General features: G+C 37.1%; 2 protein-coding genes across 5 annotated transcripts in view; both read right to left on the bottom strand.

Moving 5' to 3' along the window:
- The window catches only part of LRRC7 (leucine rich repeat containing 7), a 1,535,715-nt gene that overhangs the window by 538,562 nt on the left and 969,654 nt on the right, over positions 1–27,499 (bottom strand). For 2 of the 4 annotated variants that reach the window (XM_050804501.1, XM_050804531.1), the window contains exon 1: positions 16,344–17,427. In XM_050804501.1, coding sequence (XP_050660458.1) covers positions 16,344–16,345 — 2 coding nt within the window. In that variant the 5' untranslated portion in view covers positions 16,346–17,427. Of the gene's footprint in view, positions 1–15,470; positions 15,628–16,154; positions 16,223–16,343; positions 17,428–27,499 lie in introns of those variants that run through there. The other 2 variants (XM_050804492.1, XM_050804521.1) reach the window with 2 other exon arrangements.
- The window catches only part of SRSF11 (serine and arginine rich splicing factor 11), a 763,374-nt gene that overhangs the window by 666,336 nt on the left and 69,539 nt on the right, over positions 1–27,499 (bottom strand). The gene's annotated exons all lie outside the window — the stretch shown is intronic.

Here is a 27,499-nt window from a genome sequence, read left to right as displayed (position 1 = left end):
TTTTTAAGTCGAGAGGAAATTATTGGGAATCTTCTAAAAGGAAAATTAATTCTACAAAGAAGGCATTTACAAAGATTAGTTTGACAAATGGTGACAGAGACTAAATTCAGAGAGAACAATTACGATAATATTTAAGTTCTTACACATAGGGAAGGAAGGACAAGGAAAGAAAAGTCCTTTAAGTAGGTCAACATTTTAAATTGTCAAAAATTTAAATTAATTTTATTTCAGTATTTTGACTTATCCTCTAACATCTGGATGTAGTAAAGCTGGCTGACTATCAGACTAGCTCTTGGTAATTTCACCATTTAACAACAGTAGATTTAAGTCTACAGTAAACCTCAATTCTTTACAGAGTTACAAAAATTTGTAGTCTCTCCATTTTAAGAATCACTTTTGTAAGCCAGATTTTTAGCAGCTGATTTCATCTGTGACATAAAAGAAGCAAAAGCAGTATCTTGTACAATGTTTAAGATAAACAACGGAACAGTTTGCTAATTAAACGTCTTACAAGAATATATTTCTTGGTAATAGTTTATGTAGTTCTTTCTGAACTCACCGGTGGCTGGCTGTGTCATTCTGACAGGGTCCGTGGCCCTCATTTAACAGGCTGCAAGTGTTTTATCACATGTTGTACTTCCAATAAATGTTTACTGTGATAGCTCACAACTTATTCTTGACATCTGCAGACTCTTTCAAAGTATCTATTTTTGTGTTTATGGTGCAAATTAGTGTTGGTATCATACACACATACATATATGATGGAAATTATTTTCATAATGACACAATATGTAAGTATATTACACTATGTGCAAGATATATACCATTTATCAACTTTTTAGAAGCTTTGAATTTCATCTAGCCTGATCTACGCAAATGGTAAAGGCATCTTTGGAAAGATTAGAATATTCTACAACACAGAATTTTCCTGATGTAATAAAACTTTCCTGGATTCCTCTAGCTCTTCAACAAAAGAAAAAGGTACCTTTTTGTCTATAAATTGTATATACTTCCCTTTTGCTCCTTGAATTGGCACAAAGATCTTTAATGATTATATATTTTCATTCTTTTGTTAAAAATCATATTTGCTCACAGAGTAAATATGGTGAGGATTACATAAAGAAAAATATATATATTATGCCTAGATGAGTTCGTCAAATAATAGTAGGTCCCCAATAAATATTAACTCCTTTCTTCTCCTTTTATTCCATTAGAATACAAATTCATTTTGAAGTAGTTTTGTAAAGGTTTGAGATAAAGCATTTCAAAATATCAGGAACATATAACTGTGTATCAGTCTAGCAGTTTACAATCAATGAACATGGATGGAACATTTTCTTTAATATTTTTCTATATGTACAGTGCCAAAAGAGAAGATGATAGGAGTGGCTTCCTCTAGAAAGTGATGACTGATTTGAAATTTGAAGATAAAATAGTAGTTAACCAGATAAAAAGAGAAATGAATGAGAACAACACATGCAAAGGGCCTGAGGTGGCAGGAAACAAGGCCTTTCCTAGGCTGAAAGAACACTCACATTTGTGGACACTGAGGAAGTGAAGCTGGAGTGTAGATAATAGCTAGACTTACAAGAATCCATATGTTTTCCTATGAGGCACAGGTCTTTATCTCAAAAGAAATTGCAAGGCAATAAATTGTTTTAATTGGAGAAGGGGTAAGATGGTTCAGTTTGTATATCTAAAGTATTATTTCTAAAGTATTATTAAGGTAATAGTGTGTTAGATTGCTTTTCTTAATTAAAATTACTTAATCTTCACAATATTTGTGTGAGATGGGTATTATGTTCACTTTAGGGATAAGTTATGATGTAGAGAGTTAAAATAACTTTTCTGAGGTCACCTAGCTAAAAAGTAACAGAAAACAAATTTAAATCCGTATCTTTGGTATTACTGAAATTCAACTATGCATGCCACTAAACCACAGCTGTTGGCAAAACACAATTTTGAGAGATATTTGATAAAATAAAATTTTGAAGGCCAGGGTAGCAGATGGCAAGGGAGTAACAGAAGTTAGGCAACAAAGAGTAATAAAACTTCTAAGTCTTCTAAAATAGAAGACCCCCAAAATAACCTCAAATATTTTTATCTAATGGGATAACAGAGAAATAAAATTTAAGGAAATAATAATTCTTTCCACCTTTGCCTCTGAAACTATTTTTTGCTGATCAGCCTGGGGTTCACTTTCACAAAACTATAGCCGATGTCAACTGGATATTTAGGATGAGAGAAGTAAGCGATTCCAAGCATTGACAAGTACAAAACCAGCCATCCTAATGAGCCATATTCATCAAAATGAGTAAGTCTTTTCATCTGCTGCAGATTACCCTAGAGTTGTGTTTTTTCTCTGCCATTTTGTTTATTTAGCTGGGCACAGAAGATATTCATTAAGAGGCAGAACTGGCAGTCCCAAATACCTTTCTGTCTTGGAGAGGCCTTGCATACATACTGATAATTGGTGTGATGAAATGAACCCCTCAGAAAGTCTTTGTGTGGATAATATCACTCTTTGTCAATCAAAGAAAAAAAATTGAGAGATAGTGCAATGCAGCCCTATTTGTACCCATAAAACAATTCAAATGACTTTGCTAAACCCCAAGTTTGTTGACAAATCTGTAGCTGAAAATAACAAATAATGCCTATATTTTTATATCATTTCCCCAACTGGGGGCAAGTTATTTTTCTGTTAAAAAAGGAAGTGAGAAATTATAAAATAATTATGCATTGGCATAATAATTCTTGAACATAAAACACAGTCATTTTAAACACAGCAGTCTTACTTGTCTCTGTTTTATATACTGGAGTTCTTTGTAATATCTTACTGGATAAAAGCAATCCACAATTATAAAAATGTTTCAAAACCACTGACCTAGTGGTGACTGTGTTACCCTTGAAAGTAGGAGTACAACTAGTTTCCCCAAAACACCTAAGCAAGTAGCAACATAAATAATCTAATCTATTTACTTCTGAAGAATTTAATTAATTAGATATATTTCATATTTTCGTGATTCCATTTAACAAAAAAATTCATTTGTAAAAGTATAGTTAATTTAATAAATAATAGTTATAATCCAAAGTTTTAGATACAGTAGGTCTGAACAAAAATAAAATATATAATGTTTTGAGTATGAAAGGGAATTTCAGGCTTTATGAATTGATAGTTATCTCAAAAATGCTTAAATATGTCCATTCCTAAATTATAAAATGCTCCATAAATCCTCCAGATATTATTAAAAAATAAAATTTTATTTTATAACTAAACTTCAATGCTTGAAAGATAAGAAACTGTTTAACCAAGCTAAAATTGATTTGTTTAGATATTAGATATTTAGATTAATATCTAAATTTTAATATGAATGTTATTTTTCCCCAAATGTCTTATAACTTAGGAAAATAGGGCAAAAAAAATTTACTTGAGAAATTTGTAAGATGCATTTCAAGCTAATCAAAGAAGAAAAAATATCAAAACATACTCATAAGTACAACTGCATTAAACAGACTTGCATCCTGGCCAGGATACAAGAGCCAAGGAAGAGACCCAGGGAACTCAACAACTGGCATCCATTACTGCCATTCCTTTGGTGCCAGTCCACTCAGAGGCAGTTATGTTAAGAAGGAAAACACTGTCTTTCAAAGTATACGTGCTAAACTACTACCAAAGAAGTAGATAAAGATTTGGAATGAGCTGGAATTCCTGATGGCATCACTGAGCCACTTATACCAGATGGTTGCTTAACCATTTGTTCCCTTGCCATACCAGGCATGGTTATGTGACTTGTTTTGGCCAGCAGAATGCAAATGGACCTAAAATATGCTATGTGTGAGCAGAAGCTTTCATTGAACTTCAGTTGGCCAGTTTGGCCTCTTGCTTTTGTCCTCTACCAGGAAAACAGCACATCTGAGATGAAGGCTGCTCCTTCAGCTTGGATCCTGGAGTGAGAAGATTGGGTAAAGAGAGCTGAGTGGAGTTGTTGCTATCCCACAGGTCTGTAGGGGCGAAATGAATGTTTGTGGTGTAAGCCACTGAGATATTTTGAGATTAAAATTACCACTGCAAAAGCTAACTGGAAGAAAGGGTAAAATAAGTATCTTAGTTAAGCTACTAATCATTAATACTTCTTTTATTTCCAGCTAAATACACTCCTAGATGATGTATCCATGAGCAAAGGACTTTCATTCTACTTATTTGTGCACCCTCTGGGCAATAATCTACAGCATGTCTTAAATGACAGAACTCAGCTGTGAAAAATTTTGAAGATGAAGAGCTCTAGGATAAGGTACCACATATGGGACAAATTGCAAATGGGTGTAACCTTGCCCAGAGAATCCCACAGCATGGATCCCTTGGTAGCGCTGCAAGAGGCTAAGGAAGTGCTTGAGATGGGTGGCTTAAAACAAACTCTATCAATGGTTTACACTCTTCTACTCATCTTAGGAATCCAAGTATAAAAGGACCAGGAGTAAACTGCCCTTCTAAACCGTAAAGCATACTAAGTAAAGATGGAAGAAATTAGTATTTTCTTTTCATGCCAAAAAAATAATTAAAACAAAGCCAAGATAGCAACATAAGGTGAGTCACTCTAATGCATACCGAAATTTCATGTATTTAAAAACTTTTTTCTTAAAATGAGGCTTTAATTATTTTTCCCTATAGAAGTATTCATTTCCAGTAATTTTATTTAGTAATAAGTGTTTACATTTATAAGTTGATGCTTCTTCAATATGTCAGCGTTATTCAGTTTCCTTCATTCTGTCAATGTTCTAGTTACACATGAATAAATTAGTTCCCTCTCCAGATTCTCCAGTCAACAAATTGCACTTATATGTATTCAGTTTCTCATGCCAGAAATCTTGGAACAATCCTTGATACCACATTTTCTTTCATTAGCCCTCACTACTATCAATTCAGCAATGAATCCAATACCTTCTACAAAGCTTATTTCACTTCCATCTACCTGTTCCCATTTCCACTACCAAAATTCTAGCCCAAGATAATTTACTGTCCAACTCACTGTAACATCTCCTAACTCATGAATCTCTATTTCCACTCTGACCTTCGTCTAAATAGAAGCTATGTAAACATAGGAGCCCAAGTAATCATTTAAAAATCTCAATCAGTTCACACCACTTTTGTGTTTATAAATGCTTAATGACTTTGCACAGAATGTAGGATAAACAACTTCAATTCCTAACCTGGTCAGTAAGTCCTTGGATGTCTGGCTCATGTCTGCCTCATATTATGCCAGTTTCCCTCTGCTCCCCATATCCAGTCACACTGGCCTCCTGCCAATCACATTGCCCTCCAATGTACCATCCTCTTCTGATTTAAAGTTTTGCATTTGCCATTTGCCCTGACTAGAATTCTCCTGTCCTCTTTCTTTGTCTGGCTAACTTCTATCATCTTAGAGGTTTTATTTCAATAGAAGTTCATCAAAGATGCTGCTTCTCAGAACTTCAAAATATTCACTCTGAGTACCTTGGTCTTTTTCTTCTTAGCTTTTATCATAATTAATTTGTAATTATATATCCCTAGAATTATTATTTATTTAAAGTCTGTCTATACCATTAGACTGTAAACTCCATGAAATCAGAGACCAGGTATGTACTCAGCCGTGCCTAGCATGAGGCTTGGCACACAGTAAATATTTAGAATGAATGAATGCAGACAGGCAAGAACTTAGTAAAATTTATTAAACAGAAAAAGTTGCAGATTCCAGTAGATACGGTAGATTTTTATTATAAAAGTTCTCCCAATAATATACAGAATGAGAAAATATATTGCACCCTAGTTTCTTTGATTTGTTTCCAAATCCGAGGAGCTGTTCTTGAGTTGTACAAGAACAGTAGCTTAGTTCTTAGACTTCTGGTGTATTAAAATATGCTTGTGCACAAAATTTCCAACTGAGAAAGTCAAAGTGCTTAAGACTTATAAAATTTTCTCAAATAGATTGATTTTTTATCTTTTAAATAATATATTTGTGTGTTAAATAATAACTTTGTTAAAAATTATATCTTTAATCAGTCATAAAATATATTTTAATATTACAATCCAAATTAGTGGCATACTTATTTCTGTAGTTGTGACACTGTAAACTGGAAATCAGGATTCTACTTTTAATAGAATAGGATTCCACTTACACTTTGTCTCTCAAACTCAATAAATTCGAGAAAGAGGGAAGTATAGGTTATTCTCTATTAACAAACAACTCCCCAAATCCCAACATATCAATGCTTTATTTCTTTCTCACCCCACATGTCAAATACATATGTGCCAAGAGGACTGCATTTAGTGTAGCTGTCATGGACCAGGATGATGGAGGCTCTATCATGACATGTACTTCCACCATTACTATATTAGGGAAAGAGCAGACAGTGCACTGGGTCATAAATACTCCTATTCACGCCAGGTGCAGTGGCTCATGCCTGTAAGCCCCACACTTTGGGAGGCCAAGGCAGGAGGATTGCTTTAGCCCAGGAGTTTGATACCAGCATGGGCAACATGGCAAGATGCTGGTTCTACCAAAAAAAAAAAAAAAAAAAAAAAAAAAAGCATCTATTCAAAAGAGACACTCCTTACCTTTTGTTCTGATTGCCTCAACCAAAGCAAGTCATATGGCTATGGCTGGGAAGCAGAATCCTATGATATTCTCAGAAAGGAGGAGAAGAAGGAATTGAGGGATAATGGCTACAAGGTCATTTAGAGGCATTCAGAAGAATAAGTGGAACGATTCATTCATTGAAACATTCATTCACACAACATGCATCTTCTTCTGCACCAGGCTGTGAGCTAGTTTGCTTGGGATAAAATATCCAGTGAGTCTCTACATATATGCTGGCTTGGGAAACAGTCATTTTAATAATTATTTAAACAATGATACTGGGAATGAATGAATGGTCCATATATTGAAGTATCCTAAAATACCAATATAAAGTGACCTTTGTGCGATCACACAAATCACACAGTTTAAAGGTTTAACCTTTTTTAATTTTTAAAAAAAGATAGGTGGAGAATGTAACCAAGGGATTCTGAAGTTTCATTAAACTATATTCATATTCAACTTAACGGTGATCTTTACTCAGTGTGAGGGTAAATTTCTCAGTCGACTCACATCCAGAAAAAGAGAATACAAAACCCAAGTAACACTTTAGGGTTTTCTTTTTTTGTTACCTTCCTTTTTAATGTAAATACTAGAAGCTATCATATTACATTTTATTATGTTGATTCATTAAATTATAACTCTTGACACCCAATAAAGTTTCTATTTTCTACACTAAAATATGCTATTTTTCCATTGTTAAGCAATAATATTAAACCATTAAGTGGCATTTAAAACAAGGAAGTATTCATCTATATTACCAGAACTAAAATACAACTTTTTTTCATGCATTTCTATTTTTTGCACATGATTATACAAAGAAATTCTACTAGGGAAGAGGGGGAAGGAGATTAATATTCCTTTATAGAAATTATGGATAAGTTTACCCTTTTTATATGGAACTTAAACATGCATAACAGTTCTAGTAGTTTCTTCTTGTACCAAAGTACAAAAGTACATCATCTTTGCATCCAGCCCCCTGTGTTCACATCCCACATTGACGTCTACTGTGTTTGAGTTTCAGTGGCTTGCTTTTTGTCTGTAGGAAGTAAACCTTAGCTATAACGAGGCAGAAAAAGCAGCTAAACAAACAAAAAACGTCCATCCTCCTTATATTACATGTGTAAATAACCACTCATTAAATAAAATTAGATAGTGCAAAAGATAAAACAGGTATTATTATGGAGTAAATGAAACCCTGGACTGCGAGAGGTTGACATCTTGTATTACTGTTAACACCTAGACTTAGGACATTGAGATTTTGTCATGTAAAATGGTGTGTGGGATTACACTCACAGATGCAGAAATATGTTCCGTTCTATCACACCCACGAGCCTCTGAACAGTACACTGAAAGCTGGCATGAATAAGAACCATTTTACAAAGGAAAAGCATAGCTAATGTGCTGATATGTGATGCATTAATTTAGTCATCATGGTGTTTCTTCAATTTAAAACATTATTTCCTTAATAAGGAGTTATGTTTTTTAAAAAGGATTATTAGATGGGACTGTGTAGGTATCTTGTTTAATCAAAACTTTTCTTTGTAAATATTTCTACATTTCATTGTTTACAACCCAAATACATATTTTAAGAGAATTATACCATAATTTCAAAAATGCTTTACAATCATTGCTAATATGGTTTGCTGGTGGGTTATAAAACATCTTGCCTTAAGTTTACCTGTAGTCAATGCTTCTAGATATGGTGGACTAAGAATTTTTGCATTAGAAAAAATATAAATGAAACGTTTATTTCAAGTTTGTCTTAGAAGAACTATGTCGTAACAGATGTATAACCAGATATTTAGAAGAAGGAAGGATCTTACTATTTTAAAGGACCTTCCAAAGTAACTTTTTTTTTTTTTCAAACAGAGTCTCACTCTATCACCCAGCCTGGAGTACAGTAGTACAAACTCAATTCACTGCAACCTCTGCCTCCTAAGCTAAAGCAATCTTCCCACCTGAGCCTCCTGAGTAGCTGGGACTACAGATGAGCACCACCACTCTTGGCTAATTAAAAAAAAAAAAATGTAGATACGACTTCTCATTATATTGCTCAGGTTGGTCTCATACTCCTGGACTCAAGCAATCTTCCCACCTCAACTTCCCAAAGTGCTGGATTACAGTCACCCAGCCCAAAATGTAGCTTAATAATGCAAAAAACTTCTCAGAAATGAGTCTGTTTTACAAATTCCAACTGTATTGTATTTTATATTCCTGATTAGAATGGTTTCCTAATTAATATTCGAAGTAATAGTTTATAGAAAGCCCTAACAGCACTTAAAATCCGTCTTGTTTTTTGGTGAGAAAACTCATTGGTTGATCCCTAATAAAATTAGCAAATTTAAAAGAGAATTCATATACTTAAAATGAATTGAACATTTCTTCATCATCCAACATTCATTTAGCTGGTATTATCCTTAAAAGATCAATGATTTAAAACGAACATTTTAATTTTAATATTTTAAGAAAGGATATAGTATCCAAATTTAGAATGCTTCAATATTAGTGAAAATTAATTCCACATTTCTTAAAGATATCTTTTTAAAAATAGAATACTTAATAGATGTTAAATTTATAGCATGGGAGTTTGCCTAGACAGTCAAGTCAAAGTGGAGGATAAGGCAATTGTCCAAAATGCTTAAGCCAAATAAAAACTCAGGGCATAATTAAGGCCAAAAATTAAACTCAGATTGAAATTCAGGCCAAAAATTAAATGAAAAAGAAACGTTCTTTGGATGGTGTCATCAAATTGGCTAGATATATTAATTAGATCTATTGAATTAAGGTTCCTTTCTCTCTTCTACTTTGCTCGGGTATAAGAGACCCCAATAGTTCTAAGGGTGTGGTTTTACTGGCAGACAGTGGGAGCCACAAGACCTGGTTTTATTGCTATGTCTCTCATTAACAGCTGGTGATCCTCAGCAAGAAAGTATACTTAGTGGGGTCTCAGTTTCCTCTTTTTTATAAAATGAGACACTCTACATTCCTTTCCAGCTCTGAAGTGTTATAAACTCCTGAAATAGTAAGATTACAGCTATATCTGTGTGTGCATGTGTGTTGAGAAATAGAACAATTACAGCTGTGTGTGTATGTGTGTGGTGTGCCCAGTGTTCAACAATATGATATTACCCTAAGGACTTCGCTAATATTTAACACTCACTCTAAGTTTAACTAGGTATTTGATTTAATTACAATAGCTTTTATAATTGTCTTAAGAAATTAATCACACTTGATATAGGGAAGAAATTTTTTTCATGTCTTGAATTACACTGATCAGAATAGCACTGGATAGTAACTATTTAATATTATGAGTGCTCAAAATACGTGGTCCAAGGTATATCTCCATCCAACATGGCTCTGTAAGGTACCTACTGGTGGTAAAAACTACAGTGATGAAGGCTGGACACGGTGGCTCAAGCCTGTAATCCCAGCACTTTGGGAGGCGGAGACGGGCGGATCACGAGGTGAAACCCCGTCTCTACTAAAAAATACAAAAAACTAGCCGGGCGAGGTGGCGGGCGCCTGTAGTCCCAGCTACTCGGGAGGCTGAGGCAGGAGAATGGGGTAACCTGGGAGGCGGAGCTTGCAGTGAGCTGAGATCCGGCCACTGCACTCCAGCCTGGGCGACAGAGCGAGACTCCGTCTCAAAAAAAAAAAACAAAAAACAAAAAAACAAAAAAAACTACAGTGATGAATACTTTTGATGCAGAACACTTAAGTCGTTAGTATTTAGAAGTCTATTACTTGCAAGTTTTGATTGTTTTAGTTACACCATCTATGACACATTAATTCTTTAAGTTCAGCTGTCATATTTTAGCTTTGTGTCCATTACTTACCTTTTTAGTGCAACAAATGTCTTCATAATACTTAGGCACTATCTTAATAAAGTCCATTTCTTACCTTTTCTTCCATTATTGAATAAATTGACAATACAGCCAAGTATCTATAAAGTATTTTGCCACTACACCAGAGTATTCTTTTTCAATGTAATAACATAAAATCTGTAGTTTCTCAGTGACTTGTCTAACAGCTCTTTTCCAATTGTTTGTCCCACATTTTCCTCTGTTAGCTCTGTTTTTCTGCTTTTCACAGTACCATTTCTTTTTACCTATGAAAACTTCATGATGATAATGATAGTACTTATGCTATCGTTTTGTTTTTAAGGTCAGCTACCTCTTTCCTACAATTGAAATCAATAGTTTCTCACTTGTTCTCATACTACTTTACCTCTTGAGTATCACAACATTTAAGTATCTCCCTCATCTGACTCACCCCGCCACACACACAAATATCCTACAGTTCCATTGTTTTTAACTTAAGCCATTTGTTATGATACTACCTTGGGTATACCTATCCCCTGGTGTTAAGTATGCTTTCAACCTTACTGAACTCCATGTACAGCAAAAATATCCTGGTACAACTGACGAAACTGCATCTTTAAGAAGTCTATAAATGAATTCTTTAAACAATGTAAACAACTGCTCCATTGTTAAAATATTTAAACAGACCATGTCAATGTTAATAGACATTTCAATGCTTCATCCCTGACAACTACTATTCCTTTCACATGTATTGAAGTAAAATAATATTTTGTATAGAGATTTTAAGTAGTTTACTAAGCAGTGAACAATAAAATGAGAATGAGTGTACACAGGAAATCCTTTGGGTTATTAATGTATTTAATATTTTTCCCATATGTCTTTGAATGACAAATGATAATGTTTCTATTATGATTAATAATTTAATTAGCATATATGATGCCTCCCCAGGGGCTTAATTATCAAGTGCATCATCATAGTTTCAAAATAGACATGACAGCTATTGACTCAAAATTTGCTTTATTGAAAATTTCCATAATGTACTTTTATATGACAGATTCTACTAGGTTATCAAATTTCTGTCATGAATGAATTATTCCAAGATAATAAGCAATAGTATTTTCTATACCTATACTAAATAATAGTCAAAAAATGATAGGGTGTATTATTGTCAAATATGCAGCTTTGAAAAACTGACTCAAAATCTTAATTTTTCTTTGTACACCAGGAAAAACTTCTGTAATCTACAGATTTCAGTTATTTACCGAACTGCAATTTATGCCATGAAGGAGAGAGCACAGAATGGGGAAAAATGAACAGGGACCAAATCTGGGCTTAAATCTTGGCCCATCAGTTTCCATGTGGCATGGAATTGCCACTTGCTGTCTTTGAGTTTCAGTTTTCTAATCTTTACAACAGTGAGAATCATGCTTCCTATAGGATTATTTTGAAGTAAAGTACATGACTCATGGTAGGAGTTTAGCAAGTGGTAACTTATTATAATTATGGTTACAGTTTGGGTACTATGGTAGGGGAGGCAATGTGACAAGTGATACTCATAGATTTCTGAGCATATTCACTTTTTTGAGATAGGAAATAGACATATTTGGTTATTTAAATGGCATGCTTTTAATTACACCATTATATAATACACATAATTATACTATGCTATCACTAAACACAACCACACACACACACATACCCCACACACACATTACTATAAAAAAAACTAATCAGTACACAAATGTTTATACTTCACTCTTGTAAAATTTCCAAACCACATTTCATTGTACCCCTTTGTTTTATCTGGTACGTCCTACAGTTATAAAATGGTAATTATTGCCACCTATATTTTATCTTGTTAAAAGAGACGTATTACCTAAGACGGCATATTACTTCTAGACGTACCTAAGTTTTTCTTACTCCTCTTTCACTATCTCAGGGTAATACTCTACAGTTGTTTCTATAAAAATATAAAATTATTTATAATGATTCAAACCTGAGTCACATAAATAACATGGTTAAAAGCCACATCAAGAAAAAATACTGTTGATTTGTGGCAACCATCATTCAAACATTGTTAATTTATAGTGTCACTTTTCATTTTGAGTTTTTATTGACAATTCACAAATCAATTTTTTAAAACATATGTGAAGCCTGTCTATGAATCTCCTTCTTTTGATTTAGGTATTTGATTTAATTACAACAGCTTATATAATTTGCTCTTTTTATTCTGTCAGAATAGAATACAATTTGTTTCATTATAGGTTTAAATTGCTATTTTATGTTAAAATTTTATTTCTTAATATTGGAACATTGAGAACCCTCTATTGAAGACTGATATTGACTACTAAATTAATGAAATTCAGAGTGAAAACTTCAAGGTTCTCCAAAGAGCCTAGAGTCATCTCCAATGATATCTTTCCATGGCAATAAAAATTAGTTAATAGTAAGTCAGCTTGTCATAAACTAAGAGTCTGTTATATGTCACAGATTTGAATTAACATTCCCCTAAAGTCATCTTGCAAATTTACATGGCTTCAAAAAAGAATGTGGATGATACTCTGCAAAGCAGTCATTGTTATTAGAGACAATAAAATACACCAAATAATGTCTTTCAATGATAGTGTGGCTATTATAACTATTGTGTTCAACAGTATATATGTTTGAAATATTTTTTTCAAAAAACTATGAAATAATTTATGTGAAGAAAGAAAATGTAAGAAGAATCCATAAATAATTCAAACGATAATTTATCAATAATTGGTTACTCTTCGTGTAGTCTGTTAATCTGGATAAGAAATGAAGTTATAAATTAAATACATAAATCTGAAAATAAAATTTTAGTATCTATAAATGTAATTTTGATACATCAATTAAAACCTAACATCAATATTTTACCTGTTCTAAGTGAATGTTTTAAAGTTGTGATTAACAAGATCAAGTTTTTGTATCAAATATTTAATCATGTACTATGTACTGAAATAAGAGAGATCTACAAGTACCTTTGGAATGAACATCATATAGATAATATAGTTTATCACTTTCATAAGCAATAACATTTTATAATATTAATTTATATTTTAGTGATTTTTTGAAATCCAAAGCAAACAAAAATGCAGACACACAAAAACACTGCAAGCTTATGTTCTGTATTTTATAAAGGAATTAGAAAAATTAAAAGCTTATACAAGAAAGTGGAATAAGAATTTAATTGAGAAAATGTTAATGCCAGCCTAAAGCTGCACTAAAATTCTGAATAAAATATGGCTACTGCAATTGGACCAGGTTTCTTTATGAAGTTGTTTCTAATTCTGAAGCTGCATATGTGCAGACACAAGTGATGTAGAATGTAAGTGTTGCCATGGTAAGTACACATTTTTTCTTGGATAGTCAATTTTTTCTTAAAAATGTATAAAGAACTCTCACCTTATAATGTCATGAAAATTGACTGTTTTTCTTATCATTACTTATTAGTATGATGCAATGCAGCATAATACAGAAATAAACCGTCTTTTAAAAACTTTAGCCTACTAAGATGAATTATAAAGCATTAAGTGAAAATGAAACAAGAAATCTCCAAGTCAGGTAACTCTAAATGTTGGATCGTAAACAAGTTATATCTCCACTAAATTAATAAATATTCTGTCCTCAGGACATTTTTCACAGGCCTGAGACACCTCAGAAGTCCAAACGCAATCGCTAAACACACCCCCAATATACTTTAGCCCTATGACTCTTAAGGAAAAATAAAATAATTCCTACATCCCTACTTTCTCATTTCCCCCCTGTGCAATCAATGATTTCTAAAAAGTAAAGACTTAATTGCTTTACTGTCTTTTGTAAAAACAAACAAACAAACAAATAAAAAACACCTCGTGGTAGTTCCCTTAGAGTCCTGGAAGCCAACTCAAGGAAGCCTGGACGGAGGTGTGACACTTGGAATGGGGAGGTGGTGTAATCTGTTGCGAATCACAGCAGGTTCTGAAGTGCTGGAGAACCCACGTGTGCAGGGGCTGGAGAACTTTTCCACCGTCTCCCAGAGGAAATGTCTCATTTTAAAATAGGGGGCTGGCTGGAGCAAGGGGCGGGGGTGAAGGGTGGGCGATAAAAAAAAAAAAGAAAAGGCAGAGGCGAAGCTTTCAAACCGTTCACGCATATCTATCTGTGCTTATTTTCCCTCTATTTCGCCTCCGATCAACTTTATTGTTGTTATTATTATTATTATCATCATTTTCCTTCTATAGGAGGACTTAAGCAACCGGGATGCTGAGCATCTCATAGGCTCAGGCTGGAACAAAGAAAATCGAGTTCCTAATACTGTATCTCTCCCGTTGGAGGGATCACGTGTCCTGCTTTCGCTGGAATGCACTCTTCTCGCCCACGCTATAAAAATCTCTATTGTGCTTAGAAATTTCGCCTAGGTTAGAATATGCTCACATAAAATTGCTTTTCATCCATCAGGAGAGCCACATTTCTACATACACAGATACAAATCTATTTACCTGCTGACTCAGTTACCACTGCAGGTAAATTCGATGTGTTTAAAGAGTATCGGAAAAGTAATCAAGAAGAGCAGGTGGAGGGCCCCTGCGTCTTACCGATCCCCACCCCCATCGCTTTTTTTTTTTTTTTGTAATTCCTTTTGAAGGAGAACTTCGAAAGGAACGTGGGAGTCGTAGATGGTTCCTTTCTGAAGCCAATTCCTGGGAGTTGTGAAAGTGACCCCGTCTCTTCTCTGCCTGGAGCTGTGCCCTCTCGCCCAACCCGCTCGCTTTGTGACTTGATGGGGAAGAGACAGTCAGGGAAGAGCGGGAGTAGAGGGCGGAGGCGGGTCCTTTATTCAGCCCTGATGGCCGAGAAGTAGTGTAAGGAAGCAATCTTGCAGCCATCTCCGTTATTATGAAGTCACACTATTTTAAAAGGCAATCTGTACAGTCCCCCAAACCCCCGCCCCCATTCTTGACTCTGCAAACAGTAAGATTAGAGACTACTGGTAGCCAATCTAATAGTCCACGAGCCCGGGTGCCATGATTACCTTAATGCTAATGTGCTTCCCTCCCTCTTTCCACGTCGAATCCGAAACACGTCCTGCATCCTTAATAACTCGGAGAGGAGGACGCAAGATCCTCAAGGGGACCCAGCGCTGGATTGGGAATAGGCAGGTTCACCAGCTTCTCGTGCCACACAAAGGAGATGTGTGGGTAGGAGTTGTCTAGCTGACAGGGAGGGAGGCAAGGTTCTCCCTGACTCCTAGGGAACGGGCTCCCCCACTTCTTTCCGTCCTCCAGTCTTTCATGCTCCTTCCTCCCCTCCATCCCACCAAACCCCACCCTTTCCCTTCAATCCCAATGGCATAAAAATCTTCTATTTGTATTTTTTTTCAAACAGACATCGAGACACTGATACAACACCTTCCAAGATAGAGACAAGTGCGTCCTGCCACAAGTGTGTGTGAGTGTGAGTGTGTGTGTGTCACGATCAAACACGCGCTTCATCCCTCAGACACCTCTGGGAAAAAAGCTGACTGGAGATACCCAAGATAATAACGAGGAGCTAAACCTAATTTCAGCGGAACCAATGGTCCCAGCACCGGCGCCCAAAATTTACCTTTCCTTTTCGCAGTATGTAACCCTTTAAGGTCTCTTGCCAGCTCAAGCTACTCGGTGCTCCCATGCACCCGCCCAGTTAGCACCCCATTTCCAAACGCTCTGCAACCTACCACATCAGCGCCGCCTCCGCCGGCCACCGCACTAGCAGCTTCCCGCGAGCGCCGAAGCCTCCCGCCCTGCCACCCCCGCCCCCGGCCGGCCTCTGGGGTCCCACACCTAGCGCGCCTACGGTCGCCGCGGCCGCACGCGGCTGGGCCCCCGCAGCACCCTCCGCCACGGAGCGAGCGTGCCTTACTTACATCGCCGGCGGGAGAAACTGCCCATGAGGTTTCGGAGAGCGTAGTCGTGCAGCTGCCAAGGATTATTCCTTAAGTGTTCAGGGGTCCGCAGTGGAGTGGCCGCCAGGGTCCTCGGAGGAGGAGAAGAGGAGGGAAGGAGTAGAAGGTAGGAAGAACAGGAGATAGAGGGGAATCCAGGAAGGTGCCACGTTAGACCATGATGCCGGTGCCCTTCAGGTAGACGGCTGGAGAGCTTCCCGCGGGAAGGGGCCGAGGGGAAGCCCGAAGCGCCGGCGGGGGAGGCAGGAGCGCGTCCACTCCCCAGCCTCAGCCTGCCCAGCGCGCCGCGCTAGCAACCGCAGCAGCAGCGGCGGCGGCGGTGGCGGAGGCGCAGCTCCTTCCCCGCCCCCAGAAGGCTCCACAGACAATAAATCCTGGGCGGAGAAGAGACGAGCAGGAAAGGCGAATCCTGCACCCAACTCTGTAACAACCCCTGCCCGTTGCCGCGCCTGTGCAGGGCGAGGATCCCCAGGGGCCAGGGCGCAGCGGGCGTCTCGGAGGGGCTGAGCGCTCCGCGGCTGCAGGAGGCGGTGGCGGTGGCCCGAGTGGGCGGCTGCAGGTCCCGCCGGCGAGAACCCGCTGCACAGGGGCTGGGTGTCCGTGGCTTCAAGCCCGGTGTTCACCTGGAGTAGGGTCCTCCTCGGTGCAGTGGCTCGGCGCACAGGTGCCAGGATTGGCAGGCGAGGAGGCGCCGCTCATGGCTCTTGGCTGTGTCTCCGCTCTCCCCGCCCCCTCTCTTTCTTCCCACCCCCTTTTCCGACTACACCAGCTGCAGCTGCTTCAAAGTGTGAAAAATGTCAAGGAGATTTTCCAATGATAGGAGGGGGTAACCATGTTCACAACCCTCGGTCCCTTTTTGAGATCCTCGCCTGTCCCTCTGACCTCTACTCGGGCTACCCCAAATTATGAGAAGAAAAATCCCAGTCCCGCACAGAATTGAAACGCTAGCCTTCTCCCGGCTCCGTCACCATAGGCTGCTTTTCGATAACGGGACGAGAGGCCGAGCTCTCTGGGTTCCTCTCGTCTCCGTGGTGTTCGAGGCAGGTGGCACGAATCTCAGCGCCGGGTGGAGCGCGGCGGCCGGCTCCTCCCGCTCGCGGGCCAGCCCCGGGCGCTCTGGCAGCGCGGCGCGGCGTCCTGCAGCGCCGCCGCCTGAGCGGCAGAAGCGGCTCCCGGCCTGTGCGCCCGCCTGCGCACCCCTGCACCCGCACCAGCCCAGTGACGCTGAGCTCGTGGCTCCTCAGGCTGCTGCTCCTGCTATCTCAGCAAAGAGGCGGCCGGGAGCGCCTCCTCGGGGTTTCCTCCCCCGCCCGCCTTGCCTGCTGCAGGTTGTTGGCTGCCAAGGAGAAAAGTCTCTGCTTGTGCGTCAGGTCGCTTCACATCAGTCATGGCAGCGAACCTTGTGCCCGCTCTCAAGTCCTCTCCTCATTCTGGGGTTGCGGCTGCTGCCCTGGGAGTGCACAAAAAGGGAAGGGGTTTCCCAACTTCCCTTCATATATTCACCGCCCCACCTCCTGCCATGAACATTCTCTCTCTCTCTCTCACACACACACAGTCTCTCTCTCTCTCTCTCTCTCTCTCTCTCTCTCTCTCTCTCTCTCTCTCTCTCATATGCTCCCTTACGTAAAGACACACATACTTTCATCTTTTCCTCTCATACGCTTCTCTAAAGTCTCATAAGCAGCAAGACATATTGGTGAAGCTAGTACTATATTTACACTTTTTTTTTTTTTTTTTTTTTTTTTTTTGAGACGGAGTTTCGCTCTTGTTGCCCAGGCTGGAGTGCAATGGCGCGATCTCCGCTCACTGCAACCTCTGCCTCCCAGGTTCAAGCGATTCTCCTGCCTCAGCCTCCCAATTAGCTGGAATTACAGGCACGTGCCACCACGCCCGGCTAATTTTTTGTATTTTTAGTAGAGACGGGGTTTCGCCGTGTTGCCCAGACTGCTCTCGAACTCCTGACTTTGGGTGATCCACCTGTCTTGGACTCCCAAAGTGCTGGGATTACAGGCGTGAGCCACCGTTCCCGGCCTATATTTACACTTTTATCTCTACACACATCTAATGAAATACATCTTTAAAAATGGATATATTATGCTGGTATTCTTTTGTGGAATATAGGCTATGTGGTTTTTGTTTCTTCATTACAAGAGAGAAAGAATCTTGCTTTAGTTCTCTAACCTCAAACACAGTCAAGACTGTGCACAGCATTCAAATGCCACTCTGGAGTGTGTGTAAGCTCACAGTTTGCCAAAAGAAAACACACTTGATTGTATTCTTAAATTTGGAATGCTAAAGTCTTCAAGGTCAAAAATTATGCTTCCTGGCTGCTAGAAATTGTGTAAGAAGAGTCTCGAGAGACTGGCACCTAACGTTCAGAGGACCTAGAGAGGAATTATTGCCCACTTTATCCGGGCCATGAAGGTGGGCTGACTTTTAAGGACAACTTGCCAGTGTTTCATATCATTTGCATATAGAAAGGAAAAGGAGTATATTTTGAAAAGCCAGATCATTTTTTATATTGTTACAAAACACCAAAAGAAAGGGTTCTGAAAATGGCAAGGAAATGGAATAAAATTGTTAAAAGAATTTTTTCGAATTGACTACTGTTGTGCTCTGTTTTTTTCACCTGTAGTATTGTCCTTTTAAACATCTTGCCACATCTCAATGTCTCAGTTGGATGGAGTGACATTAAATATTTTAGATGCTGATTAAAAATGTATTGACAAAATAACCTGGCACAACAATTACACAATTATAGCAGTCCTTTACGAGTTTCCAGTTCTTTTGAATACAATCAACACAGTACTTTCACACATATTCTTTCATTTAATCCTTTCCTAAATCTAGGTGGCGGATAATCTAATCCACACTTACAGGAAGCGCACAAAGGCTCATCTCATAAGGGGTATCCAGTTGCCCTGGACTTGAGCCCAGAATTTATTTTGACTTCAGGTTTCATTCTTTTGTATCAAAATATTTGACAAAAATTATTCTGTTTAAACTCATGGCCAGTTATGAGTAACTGCAGATCCTTGCATAAAGGCAGCATACCTACCAATGAAGTTACCTTCTGTGTGTTAAGCGGAAGTAGGTTCCTAAGTGAAAACAAACGTATTCCTTTCCAATGGAGAAAAAGGTAATTTTGGAACCCCAAATTAAAAATGGATGGTGCTGATATAACGTATTTCAAACTACATGTCCTCCTTTCCCATTTATCCTGTCCTAGAATCTTGATTTTGGACCATAGAGATCCAATGGATAAAATATTTTAAATATGTTCAGATGTCCACCTAATGGCTATGGGTTTTAACAAACATGATTATGGTATTAAAAAGTAGGAAAAGGTGTTTTCTTTAGAATAAGCTTTGAATACAATGGCTCCATATTTTTGTAAGATTTATGAATCTTGAACAAAATCTGGCCACCTTTACTATTTAAACATTGAGACATTGAAGAGATTTCAATGGTTTCATAGAATTATGGAACCATTTCATAGAATTATGGAACCATTGAAATGCAAATGCAGGTGCTGTCTTTAAACTTCAAGCTGCCCTGTCATCAACCCTCTGGAAATGCAGATGACTGTCTAAAAATTGGAGAAAGATGAATGCTAAATATCATTTGGATGTTGTTCAAGCAGAGGCCCAACACTAAAAATTATCACCATTTTAAAAATTAGATCAAGGTAGTTTTAACAGATTTGATGTTCATATTACATCTATAAATGATTAGACATTAAGGCTATAAAATTTTGCAAGTTGTTAATCAACTTATTTGACCCACACTACTAAAATCTTTGAAATGATAATGCTTCTTAGGATAAACAAGACTAACCTTATTTGAAAATAAAACTCGTGGTGATATTAAACAATAAGATGCCAAATATCTTCTAATATTTCTCTTTGGATGCCTGAAATGTTACCCTTGTCTTAAAAGATATCCCCTTTGGCAATTACTCATTAATATAAAACTACATATAGAGAGGATAACACTTTTAGTTTTTGAGTTGTTAATATCTTAACAGGATTGGCTTAATTAGATACTGGTAATTGGGGAAATAGAAAATGTTACTAAATTTTGATGTGTGAAGATGAAGGTCTGAAAACCTCAAAGACAGTAGACCTTAGTAAGACAGGATCAGTATGAGTGGGATACCATAAGGGTAGAGAGTGATGCTTTGTTGTGGTTAGTTTTTGAAAAACCAGGCGGAGGTTCTGAATAGAAAATGGGGGTAGGTCATTAAGATTTTTCTTCAAATGAATTTGTTAGAGGGTTTTACTATGAAATTGGCCCTCAAATTAGCAATCTGTTCTAGCTCAAGAAAATGCTTCTTTATTGTGGATTTTAATTCATTTGAATAATTATTTTGTAAGCATTAATTTGCCTGTTTAAGATGAAAAAATACAATGACCACTGATATTGATGCCCATTAAGAAAGCATTATGGATATGACTGATGTCTCTTCTCCCATTCCTCTCTCTGTCCACCCCATCCCCCCACACACAAAAGGTAACCTCATTTCTTTGTATTTATTTGTACATTTATACATTCACATATTTTGTGCACTTTTACTACTAACAGTATTTTTTGTATTGCTTAGCATAAGTAACCCTCATATAAATGATATAATACAGTATGTATTCTTTTGCAAATTGCTTTTGATTTAAAAAAAAAATCAACATTATGTAAATGAGAAAGATTCATCTTCCTATGTGTCACTCTGGTTGACTGATTTGTAATGCTGCATAATAGTTAATTGTATAAACTCATCATATTCACATTCTGATGACAGTTTTTACTATTGTAAGTAATACTGTTGGGAACATGTTTGTTTATATCTCTTTATGAATGTGCCTTAAAATTATTTCTAGTTTATGTATCACCTAGGAGCAGATTTACAGTCAATATTAAATTGTTTTTCACATGGTTTACAGTTTTATTAGTATTTGTAAGAGTTTTTCTTTGTCCACACCCTGGCAATACTTGGTATTATCAGATATTTTCATGTTGTCCAGTCTAAGGGGTGTAAAAAGGTCCTTTATTAAGGTTTACATTCACATTTCCTTGCTTACTTATGAGGTTGAGCACCTTTTAATAGGTTTATTTGCCATTCCGATTTTCAATATGAATTGCTTATTTATATATTTCACTAATTTTCATTGGGTTTTCTTGATTTGTATATCTATGTCTGTGTGTGTAGCCTAGATTTTAACCCTCTGCCAGTTGTATCACTTTGGCTTTCAATCTTCATATAGTGGTGTATTTTTGTAAAAAGAAGCTGTAATTGATAACGTTATCAATACTTTCCTTTATGGAATGTGCTTTATATCTAGCTTAAGAAAACCTTTATTACCCTCCCCCAGTTATGAATGTATTTTTCTATGTCGTATTCTAAAAGCTTCATAATTTTAATGTTTTACTTTTCGGACTTTAAATCATCTGAAATTGATTCTTTCTATGGTGTGAGGTTGGGATTAATTTTACTTTTCTGCTTTCTTCCTTATGAAATGAGTGCTTGCACTACTGCATAGCATATCATATATCAGTTCATTGGTTTATTTTTGGGGATGTGCAATTTGTTCTTTCTATTCTATGCAAGTTGAAAACTGAAAAAACTGTCCTGATTACTCAAGCTTTATAATCAGCACTGATATCTAGGGAGAACAAGGAGCCTCATCTTGTTCTTCAAAATGTTTGACTATTCTTAATCCTTTCTTTTTGTACCATTAATTTTTAAGCATGGTGCAAATTCATAATAGCATTTAAAATTTTTCTCACACCACAAGTCTTTTAAAAACAGATTGTTATTTCACAAGACCTTGTTCTGTGTAGTGTTATAACAAATTAGCAATTCTGTCTCACAAGAAATTCAGACTAAATTTATCATGCCAGTACTCCAACAGAAAGTTTATCTTAGATAAAAACTGAGTAAAAAGACTAGTCAAGAATGAAATATATCTTTAAAAACAATGTAGATAACTTCACCACCACATTACTGTATACAAATATCCTGAAAAAGTATCTGCCATCTCTAGGTGGTTTTATAGGTATACAAAAATTTAAATTCTTTTCTTCATTCTAAAATGGATATTATGTAGTTAAAGCAAGCAAAAGTTTTCCTAATTCTAAAATTGTGTTATTATATTAAGAAATTGCATGCTCTTACTTTTTAAAAAATTTTAACTTCCAGGATACATGTTCAGGACGTACAGGTTTGTTACATAGGTAAATGTGTGCCACAGTGGTTTGCTGCACCTGTCAACCCACCACCCAAGTATTAAGCCCAGCTTGCACAAGCCATTTTTCCTGATACTCTCCCCGCTGCCCCTCACAGGCCCCTGTGTGTGTTGTTCACCTTCTTGTGTCCATGTATTCTCATCGTTCAGCTCCCACTTAAAAGCGAGAACATGTGGTGTTTGATTTTCTGTTCCTGTGTTAGTTTGCTGAATAATGACTTCCAGCTCCATCCATATCACTGCAAAGGACATGACCATGTTCCTTTCTATGGCTACATAGTTTTCCATGTGTATATGTACCACATTTTCTTTATCTAGTCTATCATTGATGGGCATTTGGGTTGATTTCATGCCTTCACTATTATGAATAGTACTGCAATGAACATAAGCATGTGTGTATTTTTTTTTTGAAATGGAATCTCACTCTGTTGCCCAGGCTGGAGTACAGTGGTGCAATCTTGGCTCACTGCAACCTCTGCCTCCCGGGTTCAAGTTATTCTCCTGCCTCAGCCTCCAGAGTAGCTGGGACTACAGGCATGCGCCACCACACACAGCTGATTTTTGTATTTTTAGTAGAGACGGGGTTTCATCACATTGGTCAAGGTGGCCTTGAACTCCTGACCTCATGATCCACCCGCCTTGGCCTCCCAAAGTGCTACGATAACACGCATGAGCCATCACACCTGGCCTGCATGTATGTTTATAATAGAATGATTTATATTCCCTTGGGTATACACCCAGTAACGGGATGACTGTGTCAAATGGTATTTCTGGTTCTCAGTCTTTGAGGACTCACCACACTGTCTTCCATAATGGTTGAACGAATTTACATTCTCACCAACAGTGTAAAAACATTTCTATTTCTCTACCTCAATAGCATCTGTTGTTTCTTGACTTTGGTAATCGCCATTCTGACTGCGATGTTATCTTACCGTGGTTTTGATTTGCATTTCTCTAATGATAAGTGATGTTGAACTTTTTTTCATGTTTGTTGGCTGCATGAATGTCTTCTTTTGAGATGTATCTGTTCATGTTCTTTGCCCACTTTTTAATGGGTTTGTACGCTTTTTTCGTGTAATTTGTTTAAGTTCCTTGTAGATTCTGGATATTGGCCCTTTGTCAGATAGATAGATTGCAAAAAAAGAAAAAAATATCTCTCATTCTGCAGGTTGTCTATTCACTCTGATAATAGTTTCTTGGGCTGTGCAGAAGCTCTTTTGTTTAGTTAGATTCCATTTATCAAATTTTGCTTTTATTGCTATTTCTTTTGGTGTTTTCATCATGAAATCTTTGCCCATGCCTATATCCTGAATGGCACTGCCAAGATTTTTCTCTAGGATTTTTATAGTTGTGGGTTTTACATTTAAGTTTTTAATACATCTTGGGTTAATTTTTTACAAGGTGTAAGGAAGGGGTCCAGTTTCAATTTTCTGCATATGGCTAGCCAGTTCTCCCAGCACCATTAAATAGGGAATCCTTTGCCCATTGCTTGTTTTTGTCGGGTTGGTCAAAGATCAGATGGTTGTATACGTGCAGTCTTCTGATTTCTCTCTTCTGTTGCATTGATCTATGTGTTTGTTTTCGTAACAGTTCCATGCCCTTTTGGTCACTGTAGCCTTGTAGTATAGTTTGAAGTCAGGTAGCATGATGTCTCCAGCGGTGTTCTTTTTACTTACGATTGTCTTGGCTATTTGGGCTCTTGTTTGGTTTCATGTGAATTTTAAAACAGTTTTATTTTAAATTCTGTGAGTCAATGGTAGTTCAATGGGAATAGCATTGAATATATAAATTGCTCTGGGCAGCATGGCCATTTTTACAATATTGTTTTTTCCTATCCATGAGCATGGAATGTTTTTCCATTTGTTTGTGTCCACTCTGATTTCTTGGAGCAGTGGTTTGTAGTTCTCCTTCAAGAGGTCCTTCACTTCCCTTGTTAGCTGTATTTCTAGGTATTTCATTTTCTTTTTAAGAATTGTGAACAGGAGTTCATTCGTAATTTGATTCTTTGCTTTCCTGTTTTTCATGTATAGTAGTGCTTGTGAGTTTTGCACATTGATTTTGCATCCCGAGACTTTGCTTAAGTTGCTTATCAACTTAAGAAGCTTTCGGACTGAGATGATAAGGTTTTCTAAATATAGAATAATATAATCTGCAAACAAAGACAATTTGACTTTGTATCTTCCTATTTAAATAAATTTTTAATTTCTTTCTTTTGCTTGATTGTGCTGGCCAGAACTTCTACTATGTTGAAAGGAGTGGTGAGGGAGGGCATCCTTGTCTTGTGCTGGTTTTCAGTAGGAATACTTTCAGCTTTTGCCCATTCAGTATAATACTGGTTTTGGTTTTGCCATAGATGACTATTATTATTTTGAGGTGCATTCTTTCAATAACTAGCTTATTGTCTTAATATGAAAGGATGTTGAATTTTATTGAAGGTCTTTTCTGCATCTATTGAAATAGGCATGTGGTTTTTGTCTTTAGTTCTGTTTATGTAACAAATTATATTTATTGATTTGTGTATGCTGAACCAAGCTTGTATCCTGGGGATGAAGCCAACTTGACTGTGGTAAACAAGCTTTTTGATGTGCTGCTGGATTTTGTTTGCAGCACATCAAAAATCAAAAAATTTTTTGAGGATTTTTGTATCACTGTTCATCAGGGATGTTGACCTGAACTTCTCTTTTTTTGTGTTGTATCATTGCCGGGTTTTGGTATAAGGATGATGCTAGCCTTATAAAATGAGTTAGGAAGGAGTACCTCCTTTTCAATTGTTTGGAATAGTTTCAGAAGAAATGGTACCAGCTCCTCTTAGTACTTCTGGTAGAATTCAGTGTAAATCTGTCTGGTCCTGGGCTTTTTTTGGTTGGTAGGCTATTTATTATTGCCTTAATGTTAGAACTCCTTATTGGTCTATTTATGAATTAAACTTCTTCCTGGTTCAGATTTTTGGAAGGTGTACAGGAATTTATCAATTACTTATAGATTTTCTAGTTTATTTGCATCAAGGTGTTTATAGTATTATTTTATGGTTGTTTGTGGAGTCAGTGGTAATATTCCTTTTATCATTTCTGATTGTGTCTATTTGATTTTTCTCTCCTTTCTTCTTTATTAGTCTAGCTAGTGGTCTATTTTATTTTATTTATTTATTTATTTTTTAACAGCTACTTGATTCATTGATGTCCTGAGGGTTTTTGTTTGTTTGTTTGTTTTTTGTATGTGTGTATCTCCTTCAGTTTTGCTCTGATCTGCATTATTTCTTGTATTCTGGTAGCTTGGGGTTTGTTTGCTCTTGATTTTCTAGTTCTTTTAGTTGTGATGTTAGGATATCGATTTGAGGTCTTCTAGCTTTTTGATACAGGCATTTAGTGCTATAAATTTCCCTCTTAAGATTGCTTTAGCTGTGTCCCAGAGATTCAAGTAGGTTTTCTCTTTGTTCTCATTAGTTTCAAAGAACTTCTTGATTTCTACGTTAATTTCTTTACTTACCCAGGAGTCATTCAGGAGCAGGTTGTTCCATTACCATGTAGTTCTGTGGTTTGTGTCTTAATCTTGAATTTTAATTTGATTGTGCTGTGGTCTGAGAGACTCTTTGTTATTATTTTAGTTTTTTGCATTTGCTGAGGAGTGTTTCACTTCCAAGTATGTGATCAATTTTAGAGTAAGTGTGCCATGTGGCGCTGAGAAGAATGTATATTCTCTTGTTTTTGGGTACAGAGTTCTGCAGATATTCACCAGGTCCACGTGATCCAGAGCTGAGTTTAGGTCCTGAATATCTTTGTTAATTTTCTGTTTCAATGATCTGTCTAATATTGACAGTGGGATTTTAAAGCCTTTCACTATTATTGTGTGGGAGTCTAAGTCTCTTTGTAGGTCTCTAAGAACCTGTTTCATAAATCTGGGTGCTCCTGTATTGGCTACATGTATATTTAGGGTAGTTAGTGCTACCTGTTGAATTGACCCTTTACCATTATGTAATGCCCTTCTTTGTCTTTTTTTATCTTTGTTGGTTTAAAGTCGGTATTGCCAGATACTAGGATTGCAACCTCTGTTTTTTTCTGTTTTACATTTGGTTGGTAAATATTCCTCCATCCCTTTATTTTGAGCCTATCTGTGCCTTGGCACATGAGATGGGTCTCTTAAATACCACACACTGATGGGTCTTGACTCTTTATCCAGTCTGCCATTCTGTATCTTTTAATTGGGGCATTTAGCCCATTAATATTTAAGATTAATATTGTTATGTGTGAATTTGATCCCCTCATCAGAATGCTAGTTGGTTATTTTGCAGACTTGTTTATGTAGTTACTTCATAGTGTCACTGGTCTGTGAACTTCAGTGTGTTTTTGTAGAGACTGGTAATGGTTTTTCATTTCCATATATGTGTTTCCTTCAGCTGCTCTTGCAAGGCAGGTATGGTAGTAATGAATTCACTCAGCATTTGCTTGTCTGAAAAGGATTTTATCACTCCATCACTTATGAAGCTTAGTTTGGCTGGATATGAAATTCTGGGTGGAAAATTCTTTTCTTTAAGAATTTTGAATATCGGTTTCCACTCTCTTATGGCTTGTAGGGTTTGTGCTTAGAGGTCTGCTATTAGTCTGATGGGTTTCTTTTGTAGGTAACCTGGCCTTTCTCTTTGGCTGCCCTTAACATTTTTTTCCTTCATTTCGAACTTTGAGAATTTGATGATGGTGTATCTTGGGGTTGATCTTGTCATGGAGTATCTTACTAGGATTCCCTGTATTTTCTGAATTTGAATGTTGGCCTGTCTTGCTAGGTTGGGGAATTTCTCCTGGATGATATCCTGGAGTATGTTTTCCAACTTGGTTCTGTTCTCTCTGTCTCAGGTACCCCAATCAATTATAGGTTCATTCTTTT

The sequence above is a fragment of the Macaca thibetana genome, chromosome 1 (genome assembly GCF_024542745.1).
Source record: "Macaca thibetana thibetana isolate TM-01 chromosome 1, ASM2454274v1, whole genome shotgun sequence".
NCBI lineage: Eukaryota > Metazoa > Chordata > Mammalia > Primates > Cercopithecidae > Macaca > Macaca thibetana.
Note: the sequence above shows the minus strand (reverse complement) of the source record. Positions and strands in the feature narration are given on the sequence as shown.